Source organism: Pungitius pungitius, chromosome 15 (genome assembly GCF_949316345.1).
Source record: "Pungitius pungitius chromosome 15, fPunPun2.1, whole genome shotgun sequence".
NCBI classification, from domain to species: Eukaryota; Metazoa; Chordata; class Actinopteri; order Perciformes; family Gasterosteidae; genus Pungitius; species Pungitius pungitius.
This window is the reverse complement of record NC_084914.1, coordinates 16,957,156-16,984,535: the sequence shown is the minus strand read 5'-3', so window position 1 is coordinate 16,984,535 and position 27,380 is coordinate 16,957,156. Positions and strand designations below refer to the sequence as shown.

The 27,380-nt window shown below is 40.4% G+C and overlaps 1 protein-coding gene across 4 annotated transcripts in view; it reads left to right on the top strand.

Annotated features, from left to right (window-relative positions):
• The first annotated feature begins 12,616 nt into the window (after positions 1 to 12,616).
• astn1 (astrotactin 1) overlaps positions 12,617 to 27,380 on the top strand; it is a 302,720-nt gene continuing 287,956 nt past the window's right edge. For all 4 annotated transcript variants that reach the window (XM_037457170.2, XM_037457168.2, XM_037457167.2 and 1 more), the window contains exon 1: positions 12,617 to 13,165. In XM_037457170.2, the coding sequence (XP_037313067.2) occupies positions 12,865 to 13,165 (301 nt within the window). In that variant the 5' untranslated portion in view covers positions 12,617 to 12,864. The remainder of the gene's footprint in view (positions 13,166 to 27,380) is intronic.

Sequence of the window (27,380 nt, the reverse complement as noted above, 5' to 3'; positions counted from 1 at the left end):
TAATTAATCGAAATTAATCGCATATATTATACATACAAATATTTGACCTGAGAACAGTGAGAAGTCATTTTTTTCACATTGATTTTTATTTTTGTTCAACCAATTCCAGTGTAGCTATAGCATATTTAGAAATATAGTACTTTCAGAAATTCAGGTAGCCTATAGGTAAGTAGACCTTCTGTAAACTATGTTTTTTTTAAGTAGACCAATACTTTCAAGTACATTCAGGTTATTTTTTCAGACGTGGACTTCGTTAGCCTGGTCCTTAAACCAGTCATCTGGTGCAGTGCGGGTTGGGTGTGGGTCCTTGTACGTCCACGCTAGCTGCTAATTGTTTTGCGTTGAGGTGATACTTGAGGCTCGATGCGAATTCCTTGTTGCATAGCTTGCACACAACCATGCTCTTATCGACGCTTCCATCCGTGTGTTTATTATAATAAGATTTCCCATTCACGGGGCCACCCGACACGGTCTCATCAGCTTCTTCGTTCATGTCTGTGAAAGGTGATTTGTTATGGTTTTTCTTCATGCATAGAATGGTGCTCAAAAATAGAATTATCATTTGCTCCCTGATAATTTCTCCGTCAAAGTCTGGTTCCACTGCGATTGAACAACAGCTTTGAGCACCACTGCCGCGCCCCCAGCATTGACGGACAGTCAGAAAGAATGACAAGGGGGGCATCCCTGGAGGTGATCTGTTTTGTCTTGAAAAGGTTTAATTTTGGTCAAAGGAGGGAGTATGCCCATGGCAGTTGTCTGCAATGGTTTGCAACGTTTTGTTGTTTTACCGGTTTTGGAACCCGACAGCTATTTTCGAAGCATGAAATTACTTGAGATGTTTTGTACGACCTCTGACACATAAGAGCCTTTCTAAATCCGCTGTGCTCTGGCTGTTCTTCCTTCTCTGTGTTGATCTCATTCATCTTTTGAAAAGCTTTTGTTTGCTATACCTAAGTAAACTCTTTCAGTTTTGTCTCCCAAATGATGCATTTTTCAAGTAGGGGATGGGCTTTTTTCTCAAGTGACCTTTTCCTGTCTCTGCCAGACGTTGAGCAAACGGCCTTTTCTGGTGGAAAAGTGCATACACTTGTCATGTTATGCAGCGGTCATAGTCAGATCATTATCAATCATGTTGAACGTTGGTACATGCGGTTGTTACGAAGGCGTCTGGGGACTTAATAGATTTCATTTGGTGACTGGTGCCATGTTTTGGTGGTTGAAGATTGAAGACCACTGTTTCAGATTTTGAAGATGAGGTATGTAAAATGCCATACATGTCAAAGAGACATGTAGAGGTGAATAAGGTAAAAAAACAACTACTAGACATCGCCACGATACCCCAATTTATTACTGACAATAAGACAACTATTTTTTGTATTAGTATAAAACAAGTTCCAGAGTTAACCAGATTTGTGAGTGCAAATACCATGTCCTTGCCTTGCAGTCTTTATATAATGTGTTTTTCATCAAGACCAGCTAGTATTTCACATGGAATTTTTCTATAGATGCCAATTATCATTTTTTTCCTTATTAAATACCTTGATTGTCTGATTTAAATGCCAGCGTTCCTGTGAAGAACAATTGGGGGGGGTGATGTGTGATTTCATCCTATAACACATACAATCAGTCTGGCACGGTTAAACCAAAGATTTTTTTTCTTTTTTTTAGTATTTTGTTAAAATGTTGCAAAAACAGTTCGTAGCGCTAATACATCACCATTTTCATATGAATGCCGCAATTATGGTAAAAAAATGCATTGCTAAAAAAAATATTTTTATGACATGACACTGTACAGATACGGCACAGTAAAAGCAAGTTACTCCTCATTTTACGCCTAATTTTTCCAATTTCTGCTCATTACGTGCATTCAGTCTTTTTTAAATCAAATGTACACTATAATTTAGGATTAAGCAACAAATCTTTAGATTCATGAAAAAAGATTATGATATACCGAATTAGGTTAAAAGAAAGATCTCGGTTTGGGTTGAAATAACTACAGAAGTGCAATATTTAGATGTTGGCTGTTAAGTGACGTTACATTAGATTACACATCATTTAGCTGACGCTTTTATCCAAAGCAACTTACAATTCATGTTGCACTGTGTACCGGTACTAGAAAGTTACCGTGGAAAAAGACAGGATTTTGAATACCAGTACTTCATTAAAAAAGCATGCAGCCAGAGCGCACTCAGTGTTCCGCTCCCTGTCAGGCTGCCTGAACACATTGACTGCATGGGTAGGTGTTCACCCCCCGTCGGCCGTAGCGTTCAAAGAAGCCGACGCAAGAGCACTTAAAACTAGCATGGCTAGCTTGACAACACCTTTCCCAACACAGGCAAACGTCAAGCAAGTGCAACACAAAACATGGGTTTTTGCAGTCTTTAAACTTTCTAGTTTGGAGTAACTTGAAAAACATACAAATATATTTTTTAGGGTACGAGAGAATAACTAATCCTTTTTGTAGATTTAGCTGCAAATTAATGGAGCCAAATCCAGGTCAAAAGTGTGTATCATTTGAAAAAGAAAATCAACATTGAAAAAAAAATCAAATCAAATATGACTGATTCAGTTCTTGAATTGTTTTTAATTAAATGTTTATTTTTAAACCTTCCTCTATCACGTTGCCTTCAACAAACGTAGGCACTGCACAAACTTTCTGCCCTTATTCACATATTTAGTGCAAATAAACTCCTTTTATATTTCCAACCTTGATGAAACACAACCTTTCAAACAGAGATGTGCAATGCAATGCACTTTGAAAATGTTTAATCTCACACAACCAAAAAACATTATGGCACCATATTGAATTTATTATACACATATTTCAGCATTTTTTCTGGGATAGTCTCCAGCCACACACATTTATGTATATTTGTACCACAAACACAGACCCATCTAGTGTAACTGGTCTGCCTAATGCTGGAAAATACTCCTGTACAAAATCAACAATAAAACGCCACAAAGGGGGGCGATAAATGTTCAATATATCGCACACGCTTTCAGACAAATGTGTGAAGAACAAAAAAAGTAAATCCTGAGCAAAAAGTTTCAACCATGCATACAACTCAATCAGGCCTCTCGGGTCAGGCAGAGACCTTGTCTGTGTATAGAATCAGATCCAAGTCTGCCGAGGGAGCTTTCAGTCAAAGACCACCAGTGTCTACGATACCTGAAGGCAACGCAATTGAATCACAAATTAATCAATGAGGAAGGTTTTCAGCCTCCTTTGTTGAGCTGTCACTCTGTCACGCACATGTGATTCCCCCCACCCTCTTTCTTTTATAACTAAACATATTAAGAATTAAGTAATACTATACTTGGAAAATTGTTGAAATATGTTTCATCTAGATAGCTGTAAGAAAAACTTGGAAAATGGTATTTTAAATTTCCCCTCATTATATAATATAATTATATTTAATACCATTATTAGTTGCATTTTTACAATTGTGGGCCTAAAAGGGGCTTCAGACTTATTCGATGCAAAGTCATACACTCAGAGAGAAGGAACCAAGATGGAAGAAGCTCCGGACCACCACTGGCAGCGGGGATGCCGACTGGGGCTACAAATGCTCCTCTGCATGAACACTTCAAGTGTTCTCGTTGTTGAGGAAAAGCTCTCCAAATATTCTGTGGCCATGGGGTTTACACAGTATCTGTTTCTTATGGTAATTCCTCCAGTCAACCGGTTACCATGGTGATGGCTCGCTCTCTGCAGGCATTGGTTGGTTAGTGAAGTTGAAGTGATGGGCTGACGCTGCAAATGCCTACACTGTGTGTATACTAATCAACAATGATGTGTTAAGCCGGAAACACAAGTTGCACATTTGAAATAGATTTCTTTTCTGTCTAGCTATCTCTACAGTGAGCCAATGTGTGAATGCTGCCTTTCATTTTTAGGAGGCACACAATGCATATTTGTCCCTGTTAGTGCTTATAGTGGGAGACGTTTATTTATGTAGACACAAGCGATCCTACTGTTTAGCAGGACCAGGCCCTGTGTCTCGTGTTAAAAAAAGAAAAGAAAAAGAGCTCCACTGGTTCAGTGCTTTTGCAAAACTGCAGAGCGCAGCAATAACTTACTCATCTGCAGCCTCACATTCAAAACGCATTTTGAAAGATCTGCTGACTACTGGCTAATTGCTGCATCAGAAAGCTGTGGTTCAATGTCACGAAAGGAGAAAATATAAGGCGCACAGTTATTTTTGCTCTTATTTTCTTGACATATCGCTGGAGTCTATTTCCTTATTTAGTGGATTTAGATTTAGATACAGATTAGTAGTACAAATACAATCAATAAATTAGTTATGGTGCATTATTTTAGGATCAGATAAAAAAATCCTCTATAAGTAATTCAAAAGCTATTGAGGCAGCAAAAGTAACCAAACATTGTGAGCTTCAACATTAAAGTGAAGCACTAATTAATGTGTCAATTAATGTAATCCACTAATATCATATACATTATTCCACATACAATTTATCAGTACCATTTGTACTTATACGGACATTTAACATTAACATTAAAGGGAATGACTTGTGAGGGTATTTCCACACCTTTAAGGCTCTAAACTCAAAATTGATAGCATATCTATTGCTTCCACATGGCTTTCAACATTATAATGGATGAGTCAGCGGCCAGCAGTTAAGAGTGCTGACAGAGCTATCAGTGTTTACATGAAGTGGGAACCTGAAGGTCCCATAAAAGACAAAGATCAATATGACTTGAGTGAGTTGTAACCACCAAGTCGGACGCTTTTAACTCAGTGGTGATCGCCGAAAAAAAACCCGGAAATCCCACACATGATCATTTTCAGGCAATGCGAGCTTCCACAACCGGACAATTAAGGTGCATGTCATGACCGATGTGAATGAATTAACTATTTTTTCTCTAGACTGAAATGTGAACACAGCATTTGGTGGCTACAACTATTTTGTGCTGAAAGGCAGCTATTTACTTAGTATTTATAATTTCGCTGATAACCGTATTATAAAAGCAATAAGGTACTTGATGCAGAACTTTATCTTCAATATTGTAACAGTTTGGGGGTGTTGATAGGCCAAACGCTTTATTATAGGGACAGGGTGAGAAAGAGAGTCAACGAAGTATAAAAATCAGTTATTTCCCATGGCTCCCAAATACAAGCCTTTAACCAAGAACCAACTCTTAAAACAAGAATTCTTCCTTTGCTAGTTTTAAGCCAGAATATCTCACAAGTTCAGAGACAATCGCAATAATTAAAAAAGGCATTGTGAAGCGCCACTACGAAGCAAAGCACAAATCTTTTGAGCAAATGTGCCCACTCAAATCTGAAATGAAGGCACATCTAGTTTCTGCACACAAATATCTCTCATTAGAAGATGTAAAGAATATGATTACGTGGGTTTTTTGGGTTAACATCAATTCACACCTGAATATACAACTATTTAAAGCTGCAGTGCAAAGGCAAGTCAGTTCAAGACATTTTTCAAAAGCTTTCTGTAATGTGTTTTATTTTTTTTATCGAGTAAAATATTATTATTTTATGTTTATCTGGTTTGGTTGGAAAGCCAAAAATCAATATACTTGAGATATTGTTATTCTTTATAGTTTGACAGTCATCTTTTCTGGCTTCAAACAAAGGTTGATAAAACTACTAGGCTACTTCCACATACATAGAACCAAATCATACCCTGTTAGACATTATTGTGATGTTCTAGACATTAGCATGTGGTCTGGATTTTGTTGATTTTGAATTGCATACACCTGCTGTAAGATTACAAGTTACTTCTTGACAGTAGGGACATGGTAATGTAACAAGATACTTTTAAAAGCTTGGGTAGCGTTTGTGCGCGGCTGAATTTCATGCTTTATATGGGCGCACTTGCCAATAAGGTTGGAGCAGCTGCTCATCCACATTGGCAGCATCAGGTGCTGTTTGGCTGCGTGTTAGTTCCAGAGATTGGAGGGGATACCTATTTTTTATTTGCTGGGCATATTTCTGTGACTGTACACATACAGTAGTTGCAATCTGGATATGCTGAAGAAAGTCATTATTCAGAAAAACCTGTGTGTGGTTAATTTAATCCTTCTCATAATAAAGAGGATTTTTTTTATTTCACAGTTCCAGACTTAGCATTCATGTACCCATTCATGATTGCAGTGTTGCAGACACTGTACAAAAAAGTTTGTTTAATTATATTTAGCCACGTAATCAATTTGTACTTGATCAAGTTAATCCTCAATCAGGACAATGGAAGAGATATAGAGAGCTGCATAGGTCTGCTTAGGGTGGAGGTCAGGATCAAAAAAGCATGGAGCTTTCATCCAAAGCAAACATTTAATATAATTTTTTAATTGAATTCTGACTAAAACCATGGCAATAATTGATTTATCTGACTTAAAAAAAATAAAAAAGTTGTTTTATTTGAGCTAAATATAATGCATGGACATGCTATCTACCTGTATGTATTTCCTGTACCATACAGTCTTCCACAAGCTACTAGCTAAACAGCTGTGACTGCTGACAACAGCTATGTGTCATTGCTTACTCTTATAATGGAAATGTTGGGCGAGTGTTTTTAGTGACTCCATCTCGGTAGTTTCTCATGATTGACTTGACGGGGCTTGCATGCCAACAAAAAAAACCTTTTTCTAAGATATTGAAATTCATACCACAAGGAACAAAAAGCTTGAACAATGTTCTTTCTTTTACAAAGGACTGAAGAAGATTGGAATTGCTGAATCTGTAACAGTCACCATCTCTTAATAACAGCCATTCTGATCCAGACAGCTTGGAGAGATAGCTTTTGATTGCAGCGCAAAACAGTAAGAGGATTGTGGCCAACTGTAAGCTTGGGGGAAACTACATTTGGTTTTAAACTCATAGGTAAGCTTAAGATTTAGCATTCTGTGAAGAAAAAAAAAATTGATATTATTTCTAACAGATTTGCAAACTACGTACATCACGGCAAACACACTGGTACACAGTCGACGGAATCCGAGGGGTTTCATCGCACTGCTATTCCCTCACAACACAAACACACAAATTACCCGCGTGCATGGGGAGTCCTGTAACCCCCAATTTTATGCCGTTGCATTTCCCCAGCAGTGGGTTAAAAGGCTCTTCGTAATACAGCCCCGGTTTGTCTGAAGTGGTACGTTTGTACTGCGGCCGGGAATTTGAAGAGGGCTTTGACTGCAACTGCTGCGGGAGAATTCTCAACCAGCTTTTGGAGCTGCAACGAAGGCCTTTGTCTTGCCCTACTTTATTGCCTCTGACGAGGCCATAATCAAATTCATCGCAAGCGATTGCAGCGGGACCAAGCCCTGCTATAGTTTGGCAACGGGGAGGAAGTCTGAAGGTTGAAACAGTGAGATCTTTCTCTTGATCAGGCCCTGTGCCGGCTGGCTCTCCCCCCGCCACTGCTGCACCTGCTAGTCAAAAGGCCCTTATGTATGTGCTCTCTTCTTTGTCTCTCTCTCCCCCTGTCTCGGTTTTCACTGACTGTCTTTCTTGTCCACCCCCCCCTTCCCCTCTCCTTATCCATGCTTTCCACCGCTTTTGATTAGCCATGCCAGCAAATCTATCGGAATTTAATGTGCCTGGCTCCCAGTGGCTCTGTATCTCTCTTCCTCTCACCTCTGATCACAAACATCAGATCCCTGCATAATCCGTCCGAGAGTCAAAATTTCTTACATTTACTCAGTTTATTACTGTATAATTTTGATACAGACGCATACAAAATTCCACAGTAAGATGACCTAGGTTGCAGTTGGTCACACTGAATTGAGGAGGTTTCGGTCCAGTCGTCAAATGCCAGTATTGAAACATCTTTGGGATGCTATCAATCAAGTATTCAAGGATCGGTACTTAGCAATGCCAGCTTTTCCATTGGCTACCTCGGTCAACCTCGAAAGTGTGGTGACCCAGTGTGATTTTCTTTTCCAATGGCAGGCGATCTACCGACACTGCCTTGGCAGTCGACTGGTCAATTGTGATCAACCTTTTGGCCATCCCTGGCTTAAAAGATGTTTTAAAGCAAGCAGGGATATTCACATTAAAGATTTCCACAGAAAATGATAAAAACTGAATTAATGGAAAGAAAATGATCAATCAATGAAATCTTTCGATGTTGTACAGCGGGTGAAATAAGTATTGAACAGGTCACCATTTTTCTGAGTAAATATGTTTCCAAAGGAGCTATTGACATGACATTTTCACCAGATGTTGGCAACAACCCAAGTAATACATACATACGAAACCAAAACAAAGAAGTTCATCTGTCTTTTCATGGGATTTGTCGAAAAAATTATGTAACGCAACCAGCCTTAGCCTTTAAACTGCAAAGATAAATGATGTTTGAGTTCATGTCGAAACAGTGAAAATCTTAATTTTAGCATTTCTCTAGGGAAAAAGGCCAGAAACGTACCAGAAACGTTTCACTCCTTAGCCTTGCGGCCACTAATTTCTGGAGTGACTAGCAAAGAAGTCTAAAGGTTTTAAAAAGGCTAATATATCCAAAAAACTTTATAAGTACACTTGATTCTATGTGAATAGTGACATCAATAATTCATGTTTGATACTTTGGCACTGTTTGCTCCACTTGCTCTCTTCAATCACGGTTCACTTTTTAATATTTCACTGCGGGTGGCAGAGGCCGATCCACTTCCCTCTCTTGGTCTCGATTTGTTATTTGAATTTTTTTTGTTTGGATCCCAAACATTGTCCCACTTTCAAATATAAAAATATTTCTGATGAGACGGAGAGAGAGACATGGCGTTTAAAAACAGACCACAGAGCTGCTTAAATATTAAATGGATGGACGATAGTGGCACAGAAAACACAATCTTCTTTTCCTTTAGCTTTGCATCCAAATCCAAATGGCAATTGTCTGGTCAACAAAACAGTCATGGGATTTAGAGTCTTAAAGCCCTCAGCATATTTGAGTCCAGTGGAATTTTGCTCTGCATGTGCTCGGTCTGTATTCTTGATGATTTCATTGTAAGAATATTGAAGTCAAGTTGACACATAATAAGAAAGAGCAGTTAAACTTAAGCTCTGAAAGCTACAGCGTAGTGACTTAGTGAGCCTGGTCTTCTACATATAATGTCACAATTGAACAAAAGTCTATTGTTAATAACATTAGGAAGGATTTCTCCCAATTTTCTATTGTGTTTTTAAGTACCACAAATTATGTTTCTAATGAGGAAGGGTGTAAGGGTAGATGATGCACTACTTTTTATGCTCCACAGTATTTACAGTCATCTTGAAACCCCTGCCAGCTCCGTTAGGATAATGTTTTTTGACTTTTCTAGTGTTTCTAATACAATTCAAACCACAACCTTTAGCTAAAATACATGACTTTTAAGCTGCAAAACACCAAGCCATCTCGGATCTTGGATTACCTTTTCTCTCGACTGCTGTTTGTCAGGCTTGATAGAAAAAATTCTACCACTATTTTAACTAAAAACTGGAGCACCACAGAGAACAGTTGTATCCCCCTTTTTATTCTCACACTATACATCACACAGTATAGGCAGAAGCAGGTATCCTGTAACATCCAAAAGTTCTCAGATGACGCTGCCAATGACCTGGCCTATAAACAGAAGGTTGAATCCTTTGTCAGCTGGTGGAGTGAACATTTCTTAAAACTAAATGTTGAAAAAAACATTAAGTTGGTTATTGATTTGAGAAGAAAGAGGTAGGAGGTTTCCCCAGTGATAATTCCAGGTCAACAGACCCCAAAATATTCATAAGACTGGATAATTTCTATCTGGACTGTGAATTAAACTGGAAAAAAAATTCTGATGACGTTTTAAAAAAGGCTTCGTCAAGACATCTTGAGGAAGCTTAGATCTTTTGATATCAGTATAAAGCTTCTTTATGTTTTTCATCAGGGGATCTTGGCTCGTGTCTTCCTCTATAATGCGCTCTGCTTGGGGGGACGGCATTACTACGGATGACAAATACAGGTTCAATAAGCTGATCAGTTGAGAATCACTGCACTAGAGGTTACTATAGAAAAGAGAACAAGGGCCAAGGTAAAAACAATCATGTCTTTTGAAGGCCATTCAGTGTTTTTAATGGACTCAGAAACTGATTCAGTGAAAGACTCGTGCCTAAATGTTCTACTGAACGACTCTTCGATTTTTGAATGAACACCTTTAGCATCTTTCTGATGTCGAACACGTTTTATAAGGCATGTACTGGCTTTGTTTGTTCCTTGGGATGTTTCTTGTCTTTTGTGCTCTGTGGACTGTGTCTATTGTAGTCTATGTGAGTGTACACATTTTTTGGTGGAAAATGAGTATCCCCACTGGGGATTAACAACGTTTTCGAATCTCATCTAATTAAGTCAAAATAATTCTGCGGAGGGAAGGTCAAACATCCACAGAATTTCTGATGAGTAGAATGGTGTTCGTGTCCCATGTGGCAGCCAAAGTCGTTATGCTGAGTCGGGTGGAAGTGGTCATTGGCTGTTGGGAATACAGTGTTGGTTGGTCGGTTTTTGCACTGCTTTGGTGCAGCTATGAAAGGGTTTGCCGTTTAAATGTTGTATTGACCATGGTCTTTCCCTGAGAACATTCTGCACAATACTCGTTTGGCCAAACTCACTTTCTCTTTCACGTGAGAGTGTTTGAACTTGGTGTAAAATACCAAAATGACCAACCAGTCAGGAGACGCCAGTCAAGAAGCCTCAAAGTTTACCCATATTGCGACGCCCTCAGTTTTATAAATAAACATCGTTTTCTGATTTTCTTTTTGTTAAATTAGATCATTTTGTGTAGCCTTAATTCCTTACTATTCCATTCAACTTTCTGGACTAGATTAAAGTGTTTTTTCTCATAGCATTGGTTGAACATACCCTTTGGATGTACAAAGCTTCAGAGCCAACATTTCACAATTTGAAAGCTGACAGCTTTTCATACATGCAGATTGCATGTTTTCAGCTGGGACTTAACTGCTGGGTGTTCTACAACTCTCAGCTCATAAGTCATGACAGGGACAATGGGAGCCGGTAGGCCGCGGTACAAAGCTCAGCGTCAATATCTAGATGTGACAAGATCTCAGCTCTTTTTAATGCGCCCTGGATGATTGCACGTTCCACTCAGGCGACACCAATCTTAGCTGCTCTCACAGTTAATGCTATATTTTCTCGCTGTATTTCCTGGAAGTAAGTGGTAAGAGCTGTTCAGACCAAAATGTTACAACCATCAGTCAAAATCTAATCAAGCTTAGCTCACCACTGCACAAAGAAAATATAGATATTAAACAGTTTAATTGATTTTGCACACGAGTGAAGAGTTTCGAATGGAAGCAATGTTGATTGTTAAATGTGACAGCAGCAGGAAGGGAAGCTCCAGTTTCTCTCCTTCCGTCCTCGAGTAGAGAATTTGTTCACAAAAGAGGCTCTTTACATAGCCTGCAGCTTATGGAATAATACATATATTTTAGCCCTCTTTGTAGTCCGCTATCTCTGTGGTTTGCCATGGCATACCTACTTGAGAGATATCTGCCATGGACTCATAATTACATAGTTGGAATCCCTTAACACCAGTTTTCTTCTCCCTATTCCTCATGAATTCACCTTGACCTCTTTCTTGACCCTGTCCTTTAAAAGTCAAAGAAAAGTGGTTAGCAGGAGGCATTAGGAGGTCATTTTTTGGTTTACATTTAGAATTTACATATTCAAAGCGTTTAAAAAAAACGTTTCATGGCGTTATCCATGTATTGTATTTGTATTGTGTTTGCCAAATGCACTCAAAAGTAAAACAAATCTTTTTGAAGGTTTTTTTTCTTTAAATTATTGTTTTTCAGACCAATCTCTACTTCAGTTGCTCTGGCAAATACCAAACCCTTTGAGTTTCCTTCAAATTGATATTCATTCAGATCATTCATAGCTATATAGAACATTTTATTCGCACATTTACAAAAATAGAATTTTGTATAGCTGTTAGTTATTTATTTAAAACACTGATCTCCAGCAATAACAAAGACATCTTAAAGAGCCATGTTGAGCTCAGCATGCGCAAAGCAATCAATTCTCTGCAGAATATTGTTTTTATTGGCTTTTTCTTCAGTTTTAACTGGCTCTTGTTGAACATCATTGAGATCAAATGTAACCTTTTTTCATTTGTCTATTTTCTTCATGAGATCTTTAGAGTTATTTCCTTCAAAGTTGAATCATGCCAATTGAAAAATGATCTAATATTTCCATCTTCTGTGCAGTGTTTATTATACATTTAGTCTGTGCATCGACCACATCAATTTGGCAATCATGTATTTAGTGTCCACCCAATCACAAAGGTCAGGTTGAGCAGCTGGAGATGATATGCAAATGCCTGCAAGGGGCCACTTGTACAATTAAATGAGAAATGATTATGCTTTTTGGTGATTGGACCCAGAGGGCATTCTGGGTGCAGGTCATGCTGCTAATCTATATAGGGCCATTACAGGGCCCTTTGGCAGTTTTGCTAAAAATGGCAGTAAAAGCCTTTTACTGCCCTTGATTGATTAATCTTATAATTACACTTCTTTCACAGATCAGTGGATATATATACACACATATATTTTTTTTATCTTTTTTTTTTTTATTATTTCATAATAACACTGCCTCCCCTGCCTCCAGTGACCGCGCGTCACTGGTAAAAGGGGTGATCGACTAGCACTGTCAATGTTCAGCGTTGTGTATACAGAAAAAACCCTGGATCGATCATATGTGAGCATTTGCTATCGACGCCGTGCGAGTAGTGAGCACGCGCACACGCGCACACCCTCCCTCTCGCTCACTCTGCTTCTCTCTCTCGTACAGCCGGGCAGCGAGACCGAGGCAGCCCTGTGAGAGAAAAGGCGAGGAGGCGAGAGAAGGAAAAATCGAGCGACCGAGATGGCGAGCTTCACCATGGGGCCGAGACCGCTGCTGGAACTCGCGTGGGTCTTCCTGGTCGTCCTCGCGACCCAAGTCCGAGGGCTAACCAGCGATGAGGACCAGAGCCAGGACACCGAGTGCAAGATGAAGAGCGTCACCGTGTCGGCGCTGCCGTTTCTGAGGGAAAACGACTTGAGCATCATGCACAGTCCGTCGGCCTCCGAGCCCAAGCTGCTGTTCTCCGTCAGGAACGACTTTCCCGGGGACGTCGAGGTGGTGGACGACCTGGAGAACACCGAGCTGCCCTTCTTCGTCCTCGGTGAGTTCAGGAAACACAACCGTGCGCGCCGTTTGTCAGCCGCCAATTGAGCGGATTGTAAACCTTCACACCGGAGCACTTGTCTGTTAGCTTAGGCCCGTTTCCATACTCTGTTTTTAATGCTTCGAAAATCACTTAGCGCTATATAAAGACCGTAATTAAAGTACAACGCCGTTAGCTTAGTTCATGTGTCATGATTAGCAGGTCACCGGCTGGTAAAGCGACTGTTATTCATGAGGCTGTGGTGAGCTAACGTTAAATCAAGGTTTAGCACTTAATTTTGCACTAATAGGCCGCATAGCATCGTAATGCTAACACAATTATACACATTTGTTTATTTGCCGGGAATACATTTATTAGACTGTTGTCCCTGTCAATCCTCGGGTGTTCTCCCTCACGTTAGCTCACACGCGGGGCTCGAGTAGCTACTATGTGTTAGCAACTAAGTTAACTCAACGTTACGTGCTAGTAAGCGCGCCAGCAGCCAAACTCCAGCCACTTTAGCACAACTTTAAATCATATATGTTTCTGTTGACACCTGGTCGTTTGGTGCTGTCACAGTCCTATGTGTTTTGTAACGGCTTCAAAGCTACTGTCCACGCTGTCTTTTCAGTTTTAGGGCATTATGTAACTAAACGCTGTCCAAGTTTAGACAGAACCGAGTCAACTTTCAATGAGCATAAGTTCATGAATGAATGACTGTGAATGAATCTGGCGGAGAGTGGCAAAAGTGTGAATTGTGGAAGTTAGCTGGCCGCTGTCCATGGTGCTGAATGATAAAGTGAAGTCTCCCTCTGCTATTGCCGGCACTGAGGCACCGTGTGGCTCTGTACTGTTTGCAGTATTACATTTCTTCACCCAGTTTGGTCAACTTTGTGTCTTTTGGGATGTTTGATTATTTAGTGCTTCTGTCCTGTAACAGGATTATAGTCTTATTGACCACAATACAGACATTTACACACGTAAGTGTATGTGTTAAATGTAACAAACCTCATCCATTCACATGTCTTTGTTGTAACTTTACCAACGTTTTTTTATGTCTTTAAAATGCATTTTTTAATCTACATTTCACATGTATACTGTACGTTTTTCTCTTCTGGCAGATGTGCATATGGCTGAGGAAAGCAGCAGATTGGAGAATACTGTAATACTTAAAGCTCATGAGATCATGTGGCAAGTAAATGTCTTGTCTGGCTAGTATATCAACTCACCAAGTTGATTTCTGACCCGCTTGCCTGGGCAAAATCTGACGGGTTTGGCCCTTTTGGTTTTTAGCTTACCTGAAACCTTTTAAAAAGTTGTCTTGAGTGAGTTGGATTTAACGTTACAGAGTTTACCAATGAATTTACTTAATGCCTGTCTGGATCTTATATGAATGCAAACAATACATAAAGACAATACATGCCATATAGCTTAAGTTTTCCTATTGTAAAATATTGACAGATTGTTGGTTTTTGCATATTCCAAAGTCCATTGGTGAGGCCCCACGCAATTTTTGCTGCAGGTATAGCATCGCAATTATCCTTTTTCTCTTTGTCCCTTATTTGATTTCTTTTGCTGCTGGCTTTGTACTTTCATCTGTGCGTTAATGTCTTCTCAGGAATTTTAAATTCCCGAGAAGACATTACATTTCATCTTATATTTCAGCAGCACTATGACAGGACAGATGCTTTATTCCGCCTGGAAACATTTTGCCAGTTGCTTGGGATCCATGTGTCCAACGTAAACACCGTGAAGTGGTCAGCAGTATACTGTGGGGAAGTTCCAATTACCGTAAAACAACTGGATTTATTGTTTGTATCCAAAAACCTCTTCTTACCAGATTACATTCAAACAGGATCATGGGACAGCTCTAAATTACTCTAGCTCAACACCTGTTACAGAGTAGAGTTCGAACGCAGCGTGTGAATCACGGTGACCTCCATCATTGTTTTTTAATGTACCTCGTTGTTTGTTACCTGAGTCCTTTTTCCAAGTGCTCCTCATACTCTGCAGCAACTGTTGAGAAAAACAAATTCAACCGTAATTTGCTCAAAGTAATTCCTCCCTGCTGTAAGGCCCCTCCATATGCACATGGCTTTGTATTTTGTTGGAGCCGCACATACATATTGTCCTTTTTGGTTTGTCTTGTTTACATTCCAATCGTAACAGCTGGTAGAAGGTATCAAAAGATCCGCAGGAAGTTGTCAGAACCCTTGCAGAGCATAATGCGCTTCATCGACCAGATGCTCAGTGTACTGACAATACTGCTCACCACTTTTTGTCAATGCAGTGTACTCGAGCAGATTTTGGGACAAACATCTGTCTTTGTAAATGCATGGGCATAATATACATACTTTTTAATCCTCTTAACGGAATAGAGTTCAGCCTTCTTTCAGCTCTACTGGCGACGAGTGTTTGACAGACTGAGCATCACTTTATGGAGGTTTTTACATTCAGACCCTGATCGCTTCAATCAGTTTCCCGCACAGCGCTGTGCTCCCCAGTTCTTTTTTATTTTCCATAGCGTATTAACCTGTTTTGAAGTGACACCATTTTTAAAAAGAGTATTTGCTTTTATGAGTGTGTGTTTGTTGGTTCTGATACCATTGTAAACCCCCCCCCCCCTCCTCTTATTTTTCTTGTCAAATTGCTTCTCTGTGAAGCAGCTTAGAAGCAATTTGAAAAGGGAATATTCTGTGACTGTCGTTGCACACGAGAAGCCCAGTCGTCTTATTAGGATTTTACCCTTTTCAGTGTTGTGCCATAAATTGTGCGGGAGTTGAGGTAATAAAGTGACCCTCTGGGACGGACTGGAGCTCTGTTTGCACTGGGGGGGATTTGCACATTTGGACGAGGATGCTTGGAAGTAGGTCTGGGCGATATAGACCAAAAGGTATATTTTGGCTGGATATCGAGATACGGTATATATCCCGATATTTTCTCCACATTAAAGGGAAGAAAACCTGAATGCAAATGTCAAAGCAAAGTCAAAGCCAAATATGACATGTCATTAGTCATTAATTGAAACCAGCTATTTCAGTAAGGAGTTGCAAAATCAAATAAATAAAAATGAATAAATAATAAATTAAATGAAACAATAAACAAATGCTCAGCCGTTCAGCCGGTGCTAGCGGTTGGTGGCCAGGCTCGCACAATGAGCAGCGCCAGCCTCACTGCTTATTTTAACAGATGCGTCACAACTTCACAACAACCGGGCGTTTTTCGCGCGTCATTGACTTAGCAGGCTGTGATTGGTAATCAGGACTGGAGCTGTCCCGGCCGGGACAAATCAAAGTTGCCCATAATTCGGGATGTCCCGGGTAATACAGGGCGGTTGGCAGCCCTACTGTAACCTGTTTGTGGCACTCCCTACATATAACGTTTTGTTGCTCATCGGATACTTTAAATCCGAACCATCTCCAAATTACTGAGCCACTGCTTTTTTTTTACGAACCAATTCCTCCTCCGCACGCTGCGCAGACGTTGTTGCTTTCTCTATGTTTGTTGAAGTGTGTGTCCCTGCCCCTCCCCCCTCTGCGCGTGAAAGAGGATGGGCGGGGCGGGGGCGAGAAGCAGTGCAGAGCGCTCCGGGTCGGCAGCTTGCTTGCAGAGCGCAAATTGAAATATATTGATGTATGTGAAATTGTCAATTTCCATATCCCAATAAAAAATATATCGATATATCGCCCAGCCCTAGTTGGAAGAAATTCAGCTGCAAAGTACCTCCCATTTTAATCAGCTTTTTGCAACAATAATTCACCTGGTACAATTTAGATCCACTCCAGAGAAAGTTCAACTTTGTTGCCACCAATCATGTGTTCACGAATCAGATAAACAGGAGTCGGCAATCGGTATCGCTGATCATTGATGAGCCCTAACTGTTTTTGTGGTTATTTTCCTAATGCAGCTGGTTACACGGCTGGGCTATTTTCCCAACAGTTCCAAATGAGCTGCGTACTCTCGGGGACCATTTCTGGTCAACCCTATGAATGAGGTCCTTCACGCTAGACGCAACAAAGAGGGGGCGTGGCTTACCTCCCTAAAAACAGTTCAACTTTCCTATCTGTTTTTCCTCCATGGAAGAAATAATTGATGGGAGGAGATTTACAACTCAAATAGGAGCAGTTACTACTAGGGTTGGGTATCGTTTGAATTTGAACGATTCCGATTCCTTGTTTCGATTCCGGTTCCCAGCGATTCTCGATTCAGATTCTTTTAAGAGTCAAAAAAGTTTAAAATATTTTAAATGAGCTAGCTAACTAAGGGTCTTTCTGAAGTAAATAGTCTGACCTTCTCCATCAATGTTAATTCTATAAACTTTTTACTTTTTATTAACTTTACTATGAATTTCTAACAGGGCTGTTTTCAACTACAATATAAATATCAAACTATGAACTTGAATATTGTATAAACATTATAAATTATGAATATATTTTAACAGGGGTACACTTTCCTCAAGAGAGCTTTATTTTTGAAACCTCCCAAAAACACATTTACACATGAGTGTGTGATACTGCAGGTACTTAAATGTTACCTTGCTCACACTGATGGGCCCTTGGAGCCAGAGGAAGAGGCAGCGCGTCAAAAACGGGGCACACATTTACTTCCACTCCATGACCTCGGAGGTGCTTCATCATATTAGACGTGCACCCTCTTATGCATGAAACAATTTTGCTGCAAATGTTGCATTTTGCAGAGTTTTCGGTTTGTGTAACCACGCTTTGGAGCGCCGACGCACGCTATCCATGTTCGATCGCGCTGTTACGCCAACACTTCCGGTGGACGCTTCTTCGTTGGTGTTCAGCGGTTTCTTTTTCCGGTCGGCGCCGGCGGACTGAGAATCGAAACTAGGAATCGAATTTTAAACTTTTGAACGATACAGGGTAAATCGCAAAGCTAGTCCCGATTCCAATCGATCCTCGATACTCGATAGCCAAGCCTAGTTACTACCGTTCAGAAGCACATTTCACTATTGGATAAGACAATGGACTATATCTGCGCTCCCACAAACAATTAAAACTGCCATAATATACTTTGGTCATAATGAATACCATAATTTCCGGACTATAGAGCGTACAAGGTCCGTTTTTTTAGCGTCAGACATTGGATGAGTGCCGTGAGTGCGTGTGTCACATGGCAAAACCGGGAGAGTTGGCAGCTCCGCCATTGATTCATTAATGGCAAGTTTACATGCAACCGCTCCGTTTCCTTTTCCCAACAGCCAGATCGGTTGCCCGTAACTTGCATCTGCCGGTCTCGCGCGTAAAAATGCTACATTAGACGCACCATTGTGATGCAGGGTTCAAAGCGTGGGGGGAAAAAAGTAGCGGCTTATAGTCCGGAAATTACGGTACGTTATAAAGAAACCTTATTTCCTCTACGTGTTGGGTGTCAGGCACTTCTATTTTTTTTTTAAGAGCCAAAATAACATTCAAACAATTACTGTACATACCTCAACACAACATTTCACCTTTTGTGCTGACTGCAGTTGCAAACATTGTCTTCTCAATCCATCACGGTGGATGATTAAGACAGTGATTTGTTTGAGACAAATATATTAAAATTTTTAAAATGTTCTATCCAAACATAAAACAGAAGAAATTGCATTCTTGTGTATATAGATTATATGCGTGTGTGTGTGTGTGTATATATATATATATATACACATACACGCACGCACACACGCATGTGTTTATCCATTTTTTGTCTTACGACTTTTCCGCATCGACCTGTCAGTAGCGCACAACAATTAACAGCACATCTGACAGGTCAGCACATTCTGTAATGTTCTGTCATTAAGGGTTTGCCCGTTGAGGATTTTTGCTAGTTGAAAGTGACTTTTAGTCTGGTCATTAAAAGTGTTAATTAGCTGGCTCATGAATAAAGGAATAAACTGCTGCAGCTTTTCATCCTATTCTCTGTAAGTAAAGTCATAGCTGCGCAGGACACAGGCTTTGTTTATCTAAAGCGGCTTCTTAGCAGTGTTGACAATAAGTGATCTCCAGCAGAAGCAGGGCCATCGTGTCTGCTTTATGGCGGCAGGTTCCGGTTTGGTATTTGGTGTCAGTAGGCTACAATTCCATGTGATCACATGTGCTCAAGAGAGGTCTGCTTGCATCCACTACGAAGCATCATTGAGCCTACTTTAAAAAAAATATTTGCAGCCCTAAATATTGCAATTTAGGGCTGCAACTGACGATTGTTTTGACAATTGATTATTAAAAAAATTATTAAAATTGATTATTTTTTCGTTTAAGTAATGGAGATAAGCCGGACGCGAATGAAGCAAAAGAACCACAACTAGTGGTCCGTCAACGTGGCGAACATGCGCTTGGCTTTTGGTGTGAACGCAGCATTACGCTCTCCAGCAAAGCATTGAAGTCATCAAAATTAAAGTGTCACGTGGAAACCAAAGATCCAACGCTCCTGGGAAAGCAGGTGGAATTTTTTTGAAGAAAGAAAAATGGGCTACAGATGCAGAAGAAGTCCGTCATCTTACGGACTGGCAACTCTCAATTTCTCCTCACGTATTCATAAAGCAAGCCCAGCATCTGCTTTGATCCAGGTGCACTCATTCGAAACCACAGCTTTGAGACAGCTGTGCTTATTCATCCTGCATATCAGCAGAATAGGCATGAAAATAATGAATCAAGTTGGTCAAATGTCCCACTGTGACAGACATGACTGTCTTTTTTATTGGAGAGAAATTATCCACTTGATCACAGTTCTGCTCTCTTCAGGAAGCAATCCATCTTGGTATACAGCGTGTGTAGGTCACAAGTTTGTATTTCTTGATGGAGCAGAAGATGTGTGATCAGTGCATAGAGCAGTGGTTCTCAACTGGTCTGGCTCCGGGACCCACCATCACCCCTTAATGACAAGCCGCGAACCAAACCGAGGAACGTTCTCAACATTCAAAATTTGAAAGAACATTCAAAATCAAGTTCATAAGCTGAATTTCATATTCAGGATGTTTAATTATCCTAAAAACCCAATGTCTCCCCCATATCAGAATGGTTTGACCCAACCTGGCAAACGCTGCTGAAAACATGGACGGACGAGCCGGCAAAAAAAACGACACTCCGCTGCATTAAAAAAGTCCCTTCAAAATAAAATCACAGGATGATTTTTTATTTTCCCATGCAATGGCCCGCGCCCCACTAAAAACAGATCCACCCACTAGTGGGTCGCGACCTACCAGTTGAGAATCACTGCCCTAGAGGTTAGCTCCAAGCTTAGGAAGCGGTAGACTCGGGTTCTGGCTGCCCACTTAGTATTTCCCCCCCCCCCCTTTTTAACCACGCGTCCGGCTGATATAAGAAACAAAGGGCATTAACTGATGCACTTTGCATCAGCCGTAGACTCAGGATCGTTTCCTGGATGAGGCAGTTTTTAATGCGTGTCTGGCTGACCGATGCCCCCCCGACATGCAAAGAGAGGCGAAGGCCTGTTCAACGCTGCTAGCAGCGTTAATTTATTTTTAATTTTAACTTAACTAACCCATAGCGTTATATTTTAATTTTGTTTTTATTCCTGCACTATGTTGTCTGTGTTCCATTGTCGTACTGTCTGCTGTCATGCACCAACTGCCTAGTCAAATTCCATATTATGGCAATGAATGTTTTCTGCTAAAAGACATTCATTGATTAACGCCGAAAAGGATGCTAACCAATTCAAGAGCTGTTTACCGCTGTTTTTCGTTGTGGCTTCTAGCGTAACCACCAGAGGGACCAGTGGGAATTTTCAAAACAGCACAGAGCTCCTCCTTGGGCACAAGTTGTGTTGGTGAATCTCTCTGGTCTGATAGCAGGCAAGCTGTACCCAGCATGCAGTTTGTGGGGCCATTTTATTTTTGTAATCTGGTGTTTTACCCTGTTAAAGAGCGTTTGTTGTGGGTTATTAATTGATGTTATAAACATGACTCGATCTCAATCTGCGCTGTCGGAGCTACTGCCAAAGACTAACGTCCACTGGTACAGCTTGACAGTGGTATGACGGTACGTTAATGATTCATACCGTATTACCATATACCGGTTGACTACTACTCACATGATGAGCTCACCTAATCTAATGAGCTTTGTTTGAATAACAACCTTTAACACAAACTGTCTTCTGTCATTTTTTGTCATGGAATCCATTTTTATGCAGCTTTTCCAATGGAATATTTTGGTTTACTGTGTCAAAGACACTGAAACGTTGTCCCTTTTTGTAAATTTTTCCTTTAATTAATCGCAATTAATTACGATTAATAAATCCCCTGACGTTATTTTGTCACTTATGTGACAGCCAAATAGAAGATAATCATTATGTCCAAATGGGGGCCGGACGTCTGTGATTTGAATCGAATTTTTTTTTTTTAAAGTGATTTGAATGTCTACGTATTCTTTGAACTTTTAGCAAGCCGCTTTCTTTACAGCTTGAGACAGCGCAGAGATATTCTTTACTTGACCTTGTAGATTATTATAAATTTAACAATTTTAAGGGCAAAAGATATCCAAGATTAATCTGATTTACTATGTAAGCAGACCAATATCTCGCTGCACTGCAGAAAGTCCCATTCAACTACACACTATTTTCCCCAGCTCCCTCACAGCTTGTTGATATACTTTTCAGAAATGATACGACTGCCGACATGTGTTTTTTATTATGCTGTCCGACCGGTGGAGATCAAGGGAGAGCGAAAAGAATCAGTATGCAGGCTCACAGAGGCCACTGGGAGAGGGAGCCGGGGAGTTGGACAAACAGTCCGAGCGCCGCCTCGATATATTTTTTTCCACCCTCCCTTTAAGATTAAGGTGTAGCAATTTATGGGAACCCATGAACAGGTGGCCTTTCGAGACCTCTTAGAGCAAATAAAATGAGAGATTGAGGAATCTTATCAATACGTGCACACACACACACACACACACAAACACCCACACCACAAGTGCGGGGAAAAATTCCTTATACAAGGGAAAGGGAAAGGAAATTTTGCAAAGGTGCTTCTATTTGCTTCCGTTAGAGCACATGTGTCAAACTCCAGGCCCGCGAGTGTGTACGGCCCGCCGGGTGACAGCCGCACCGTCGGACCCTCAGCGCGCACCCCATCAGCCGTACCAGTGGCCCGCGTTCGGTCGGACTGGGCGGTATCCGGTTCAAACCTGAAATGAGTTTGACACCCCTGCGTTAGAGGAAGCAAGCAGGAAAGAAGTTGAGGAAAGAGCCGCAGACCGGTTTCTCCGTGATGTCCTGATTTCATCACCCCGGCAGAAGCAATACGTCTTAATTTGCTTCTGTCATCACAGGCTGGCCTCGATCTGTCAGCCTTCAACCTCGAGAGGAAGGTGTTACACACCAGAAGGACATTGGTTCAAAGGCAGATTCTTTTTTCTTTTTTGAGGTCCGGTTCAATTGAAGTCAGAAAAGCCAGTTATTTGATAAGATAACTGAATTGTTTGAAGATTATTAGAATCTATGGAAATACCACAGAGGCTTGAAACTAGGGCTGCAACTAAAAATTATTTTGATAACCAATTAGATTAATTGATGAATCGGAACAGAACAGAACTGCAAATTCACATTGCAAAAATACTTCTGAAAGTACAGGTTGCTCCTTGAATCTAATAATAATCTATAAAAAATGAAGAAAAATACAAATGAGAAAACTTAAGTTTGGTTAAAGGAAGAACTTATTCTCTATACTACATTCAGACACACTCCGAAAGATCACTTGAAGCTTATTAAATTATTAGCATCATATTAACATCATTGTAGTGCAAATGTATACACCACATCTAAAGACAGCTAAAAAATGCTATGAGATCAATTTGAAATGGCATTTGTAAATAGGGTTGTCACCATACCAAAATTATGACTGATACTATAAATATTACAAAACCCGATACTTGTGATGATACCACAAATAATACTAGAATATTTATCTATGATAGTAATAAATAAAACATCTGTAAGGTTCCCTTTTTACCAGCTTGTTCCTGCACAGCTTTTTGAAAACTTACTAATATGAATGCCATTTGTTATTAGCCCAGAGCACGATATTAATGAAAACGACATGGTAGAATCATAGCATTGATAATACACGCTATGCTATGTAGGCCTAATGTCCGTATCTGACTATGATGACAGTTATTTCATAAGTATGAATTACATCATTTACAGATAGATGTGTTTGAGGTGGAAAAAACCTAAAGCTATGTGGATTGGGTAAATTAAAGATGGACACATAATTATTTTTGTGTGTACTAGACCTCATGATCATATAGGCCCACATGAGTGAACTTGTATGTTATTTTGCATCTATATATTTCTGCTGAACTGCTGGAGTATTCAGTATTATTTGCTGTCTTGCTTTGTCTCGTGTTGCACTTGCTTGATGTTTGACTGTTAGGAAAGTTGTTGTGAAGCAACAAACCCAGCTACAGGCTGCCATCTCTGACACATGCTTTTGCGTGTTTTCACACACACTCACGCCAGACGTCCAATGTCTCACGCAAAAAAAAACTATCCGCGCTGGTATTTTCTCCAACCTCGCCGATGGTAAGTGGCGCATCTGTGACGCACGGGGAAACCGTGAGAGATGGCAGCCCTGTAGTTGTGTTTGTTGGCTTCACAACAACTTTCCGAACAGTCAAACGTCAAGCAAGTGCAACTCAAGACAAAGCAGACGTCTTCTTTTACCCGGACATTTTCTCTTTTCGAGACTCAAAAATGCATAAAATAACGAGCAGCGTTGGACGGGTCCTACTGCTCCTTGCACGTCGGGGCACTGGCCAGACGGTCACAAATGCAGCAGAGGAACCCTGCAGCCGTCGGACGAAGCGTTCGCAAGTCAGTGGTCGTTAACCGTGTGGAGCAATGCCAGTAATCCCGCTTTGCAAACTTTATCTTTGACATTATCATGGACTTAGGCCTTTTATGTCAACATATAACCAGGGGCTTCTGATGTACCATTAAGAAATTAAAGCCTATCAGAATACCATTGATGAGTCAATATCCTTCAATATCTCAATCACCAGACTACATTTTGTCATTTTCAGATTAGATTTAAAAGGAAACAATCAATACTTTCATGACCATTCCAATTCAGGCAGAGAGTACACATCGCCATGGTGTGGCTTGGTGATAACCAGGACATTCGGATGTACCATTCGAAAGTTAAAGCCTCTCAAAATACCATACAAGAGCCAATTTCCTTCAATATCTCAATCACCAGACTACATTTTGTCATTTTCAGATTGGATTTAAAAGGAAACAATCAATACTGTCACGACTATTCCACTTCAGGTTGATAGTTCACATCCCCAAGGTGACACTAAACCGGGACATTCTGATGTTCCATCCCGAAATGTTGTCTCTGTTGTCATCCCTCACAGTAGCAGAGATGTGGCACATAATACCCTGAAATATCAGTGGTATTTAATTTGTTATTTTCATGGGTGAAAGATAAAAATGCCAGTTTATGGTGTAGTTCAAATTTACATAAATAGCTGTTTGATGTGGAGATGTTAAAATGTGTAAATAATTTATGTTTAAGATGGGTGACTTAAAAAATATAACTTCATTTATATTTGTAATTTTATTACGACCGCACGAGGTCATGAAGTTTGGATGTGTATTTTGCTGTTGCTAATACATTTTCTAACACTGATATCCTGCGTTGGTTTTATTGGTGATGTTTACAATTTGAAATGTGACTTTTACCACAAGAGTTAAGTCTTCATCTTCCAGTATAAGGTGGCTTTTAATACACGAGCCGGTGGTAAAAGGTTTACATAAAGAATGTAGATGATGAAGGACATCATAGGGCTGGGCGGTATACCGGTTGAATCTGTACGGTATAAATTTCTCACGTACCGTTCATACTGGTGTTACGCCATAACAACTGACGTTGCTCTTCGGCATGCGGCGGAATTTTTTTTATACATCATTAAGGAGCTTGTAGCTGTCGGAGCAACTTGTGCAACGTGTGTTGAGATTGAGTCATGGTTATAACTTTATAACAATGAATGAACAATGAACCCACAAAATGCTCTTCAACAGGGTATAACACCACATAAAGCAATTGTAACACTAACAATTGTCGAACAATTACCCCGCTGAACTGCATGCTGGGTACAGCTCACAACAAGAACTATTTGCTACATTAAAAAAATGCACACCTTCATACATTTTTCAATTGTCTCGCAAATTCCTCATTAACCCCTTAATGTTTGAAAGGAGCAAACGCACAACCTGGCAAAACTCTAGACAAGTTGGCAAGTCGTTGGAATATTCTCAAAGGGCTCGTTATTTTAATGAGGCCAAACCAAAGAGGGCATTCCGTTTGAGACTGTGATGCTGCACTCAGAATTGGTACTCAATTTCTGTCCAGTCTTATGAAGCCCCCTGGTCGACCGTGTCAAAGGCGATGTCGCATCTGGATTTTGAAAAAATTAGAAAGTGCATGGCACGATGATTGAACTTTTTTTTTTTTTAACGTAATGTTAAGACAAGCATCGGGGGTGAAGTATTTACATGGTCATGAATTTTCAATTTGTCAGCTATAACTCTTTTAAGTTTAGCACCTATAAACAATACTGGTAGGGAAAAAAGTTAAAAGATTTTGTAGTAATTCTACAGACAGAAATAAAGATCAGAGTTTGCAAACGTCTCAGCCTTTTTTTTAAATCAATATGTTATGTGCAAAAATGGTGATGCTGTATTAGTAAAGTTTTAGCAGGACACTGGTGTAGCTAATGCCACGAGATGTTTTTGCCAGTTCCTCCTTCCAAATACTAAGAATAGGAGGCACAAATAAATGATAGAAATGCAAATGGGGCTCTGCAGATCTTGAGTGTTTCTCACTTTGTTTACCAAATGTCACAACACATTAGCAACTGACAATCATTTTTCAATGAATAAATATAAAAACAATCTGTATGGATTGTCAATTACAACCTTGTTTCAGCTAAATTAAGCTAAAAGTGACACTTTTGCACAGAACCAGTCATTGCTCCGAAGTGCTGCTAGCGGGCAAAAGCACCACAGAATACCTTACGGGCGGTTGCAATCCCAACATCTACAGCTTCAATAGAGTTTTAGATTATTTCTACAGAAAACACTGTCTAATTTGTAAACCAAAGTCATGGCTTCACAGTGCATCTTCAGAAACTTAAAAAGTTGTATTTTCTAGCCTATATAGGCTCCCAACATGGCGAGATTATGGATACAGGAATGAAAACTGTTCATCCAGTTTCTGTGTTTTTTGGCTCCTTTCATCACGATTTATCAATTTGGAAGGTTTGTTCTTTCCCTTTTAGGCCATTCTTCTGAGCTACCCTGTCATCCCGTTCCCCCCGCCTGTCCGTCCCGGTGCGAACCGACGGCAGAGCTGCCTCTGCTGTTACAAAATACAAGTTTAGCATCAGCTTCACATCTGTCCGCCGCCTGTGTCTCAACAATACGTTCATCACGTGCCATATCAAGGGTGTAACATATGCAAACAGAGCTTGGCAGTCTGTGTGGGAGGCGTCCATCTCATTGAGCGCGACTCAAGTTTCTTAGTTGCGACAAAAAGGGCTGGAGCTCCCTCAACGTTCCCTCAAATAGGATGTGATGTTAAGCTGATGATTAAACCCATCGGAGGTGACAGGTAAAGGGAAGCGAGAGACAGGCGACACGAGAGGCAGAGGAGAGAAGGTGACCGAGGGTAGGGGGAAGGAAAGAAGTGAGAGAGTGAGAGAGTTACATCAGAGTGTGTGTGGACAAAAAAGAAGCAGGCATGATGCATTTCTCTAGCTGTCAGAGGAGTGGGCGCTTTCTATTTTCCTTCTCAGCTCTTCTCATGGTTTCTGCACACCTGCCCGGGTGTCCTTTTGTTTTTACCTCCTTTGTTCTCCATGTGGCCGTTGCTGTGCTAACTGCGAGCGAGCATCTTTCCCTTTTGCAACATGCAGATTTGAACCGACTACCAGCCAAGGGCTGGTGTACTTTGGCAGCGATTGGACATATCTTTTTTTTTTCACTCATTTCTCTTTTTTTTCAAAAATCGATTCACATTCTCTGGTTGCAACAGCGAGTAGGAAAACACGGATGCAATATTAAAGCTGCGAGCAGCGTTGGACGGGTTCTTGCTACTCTCTACTAACTGTAGATCACATGTGTCAAACTCATAATTCGTGAATGAATTCCCACAATGCACTCTCTCCGTGTGTCGTCGCGCATTCGCCTCAGTCTGTATTACATACCGCTTGTG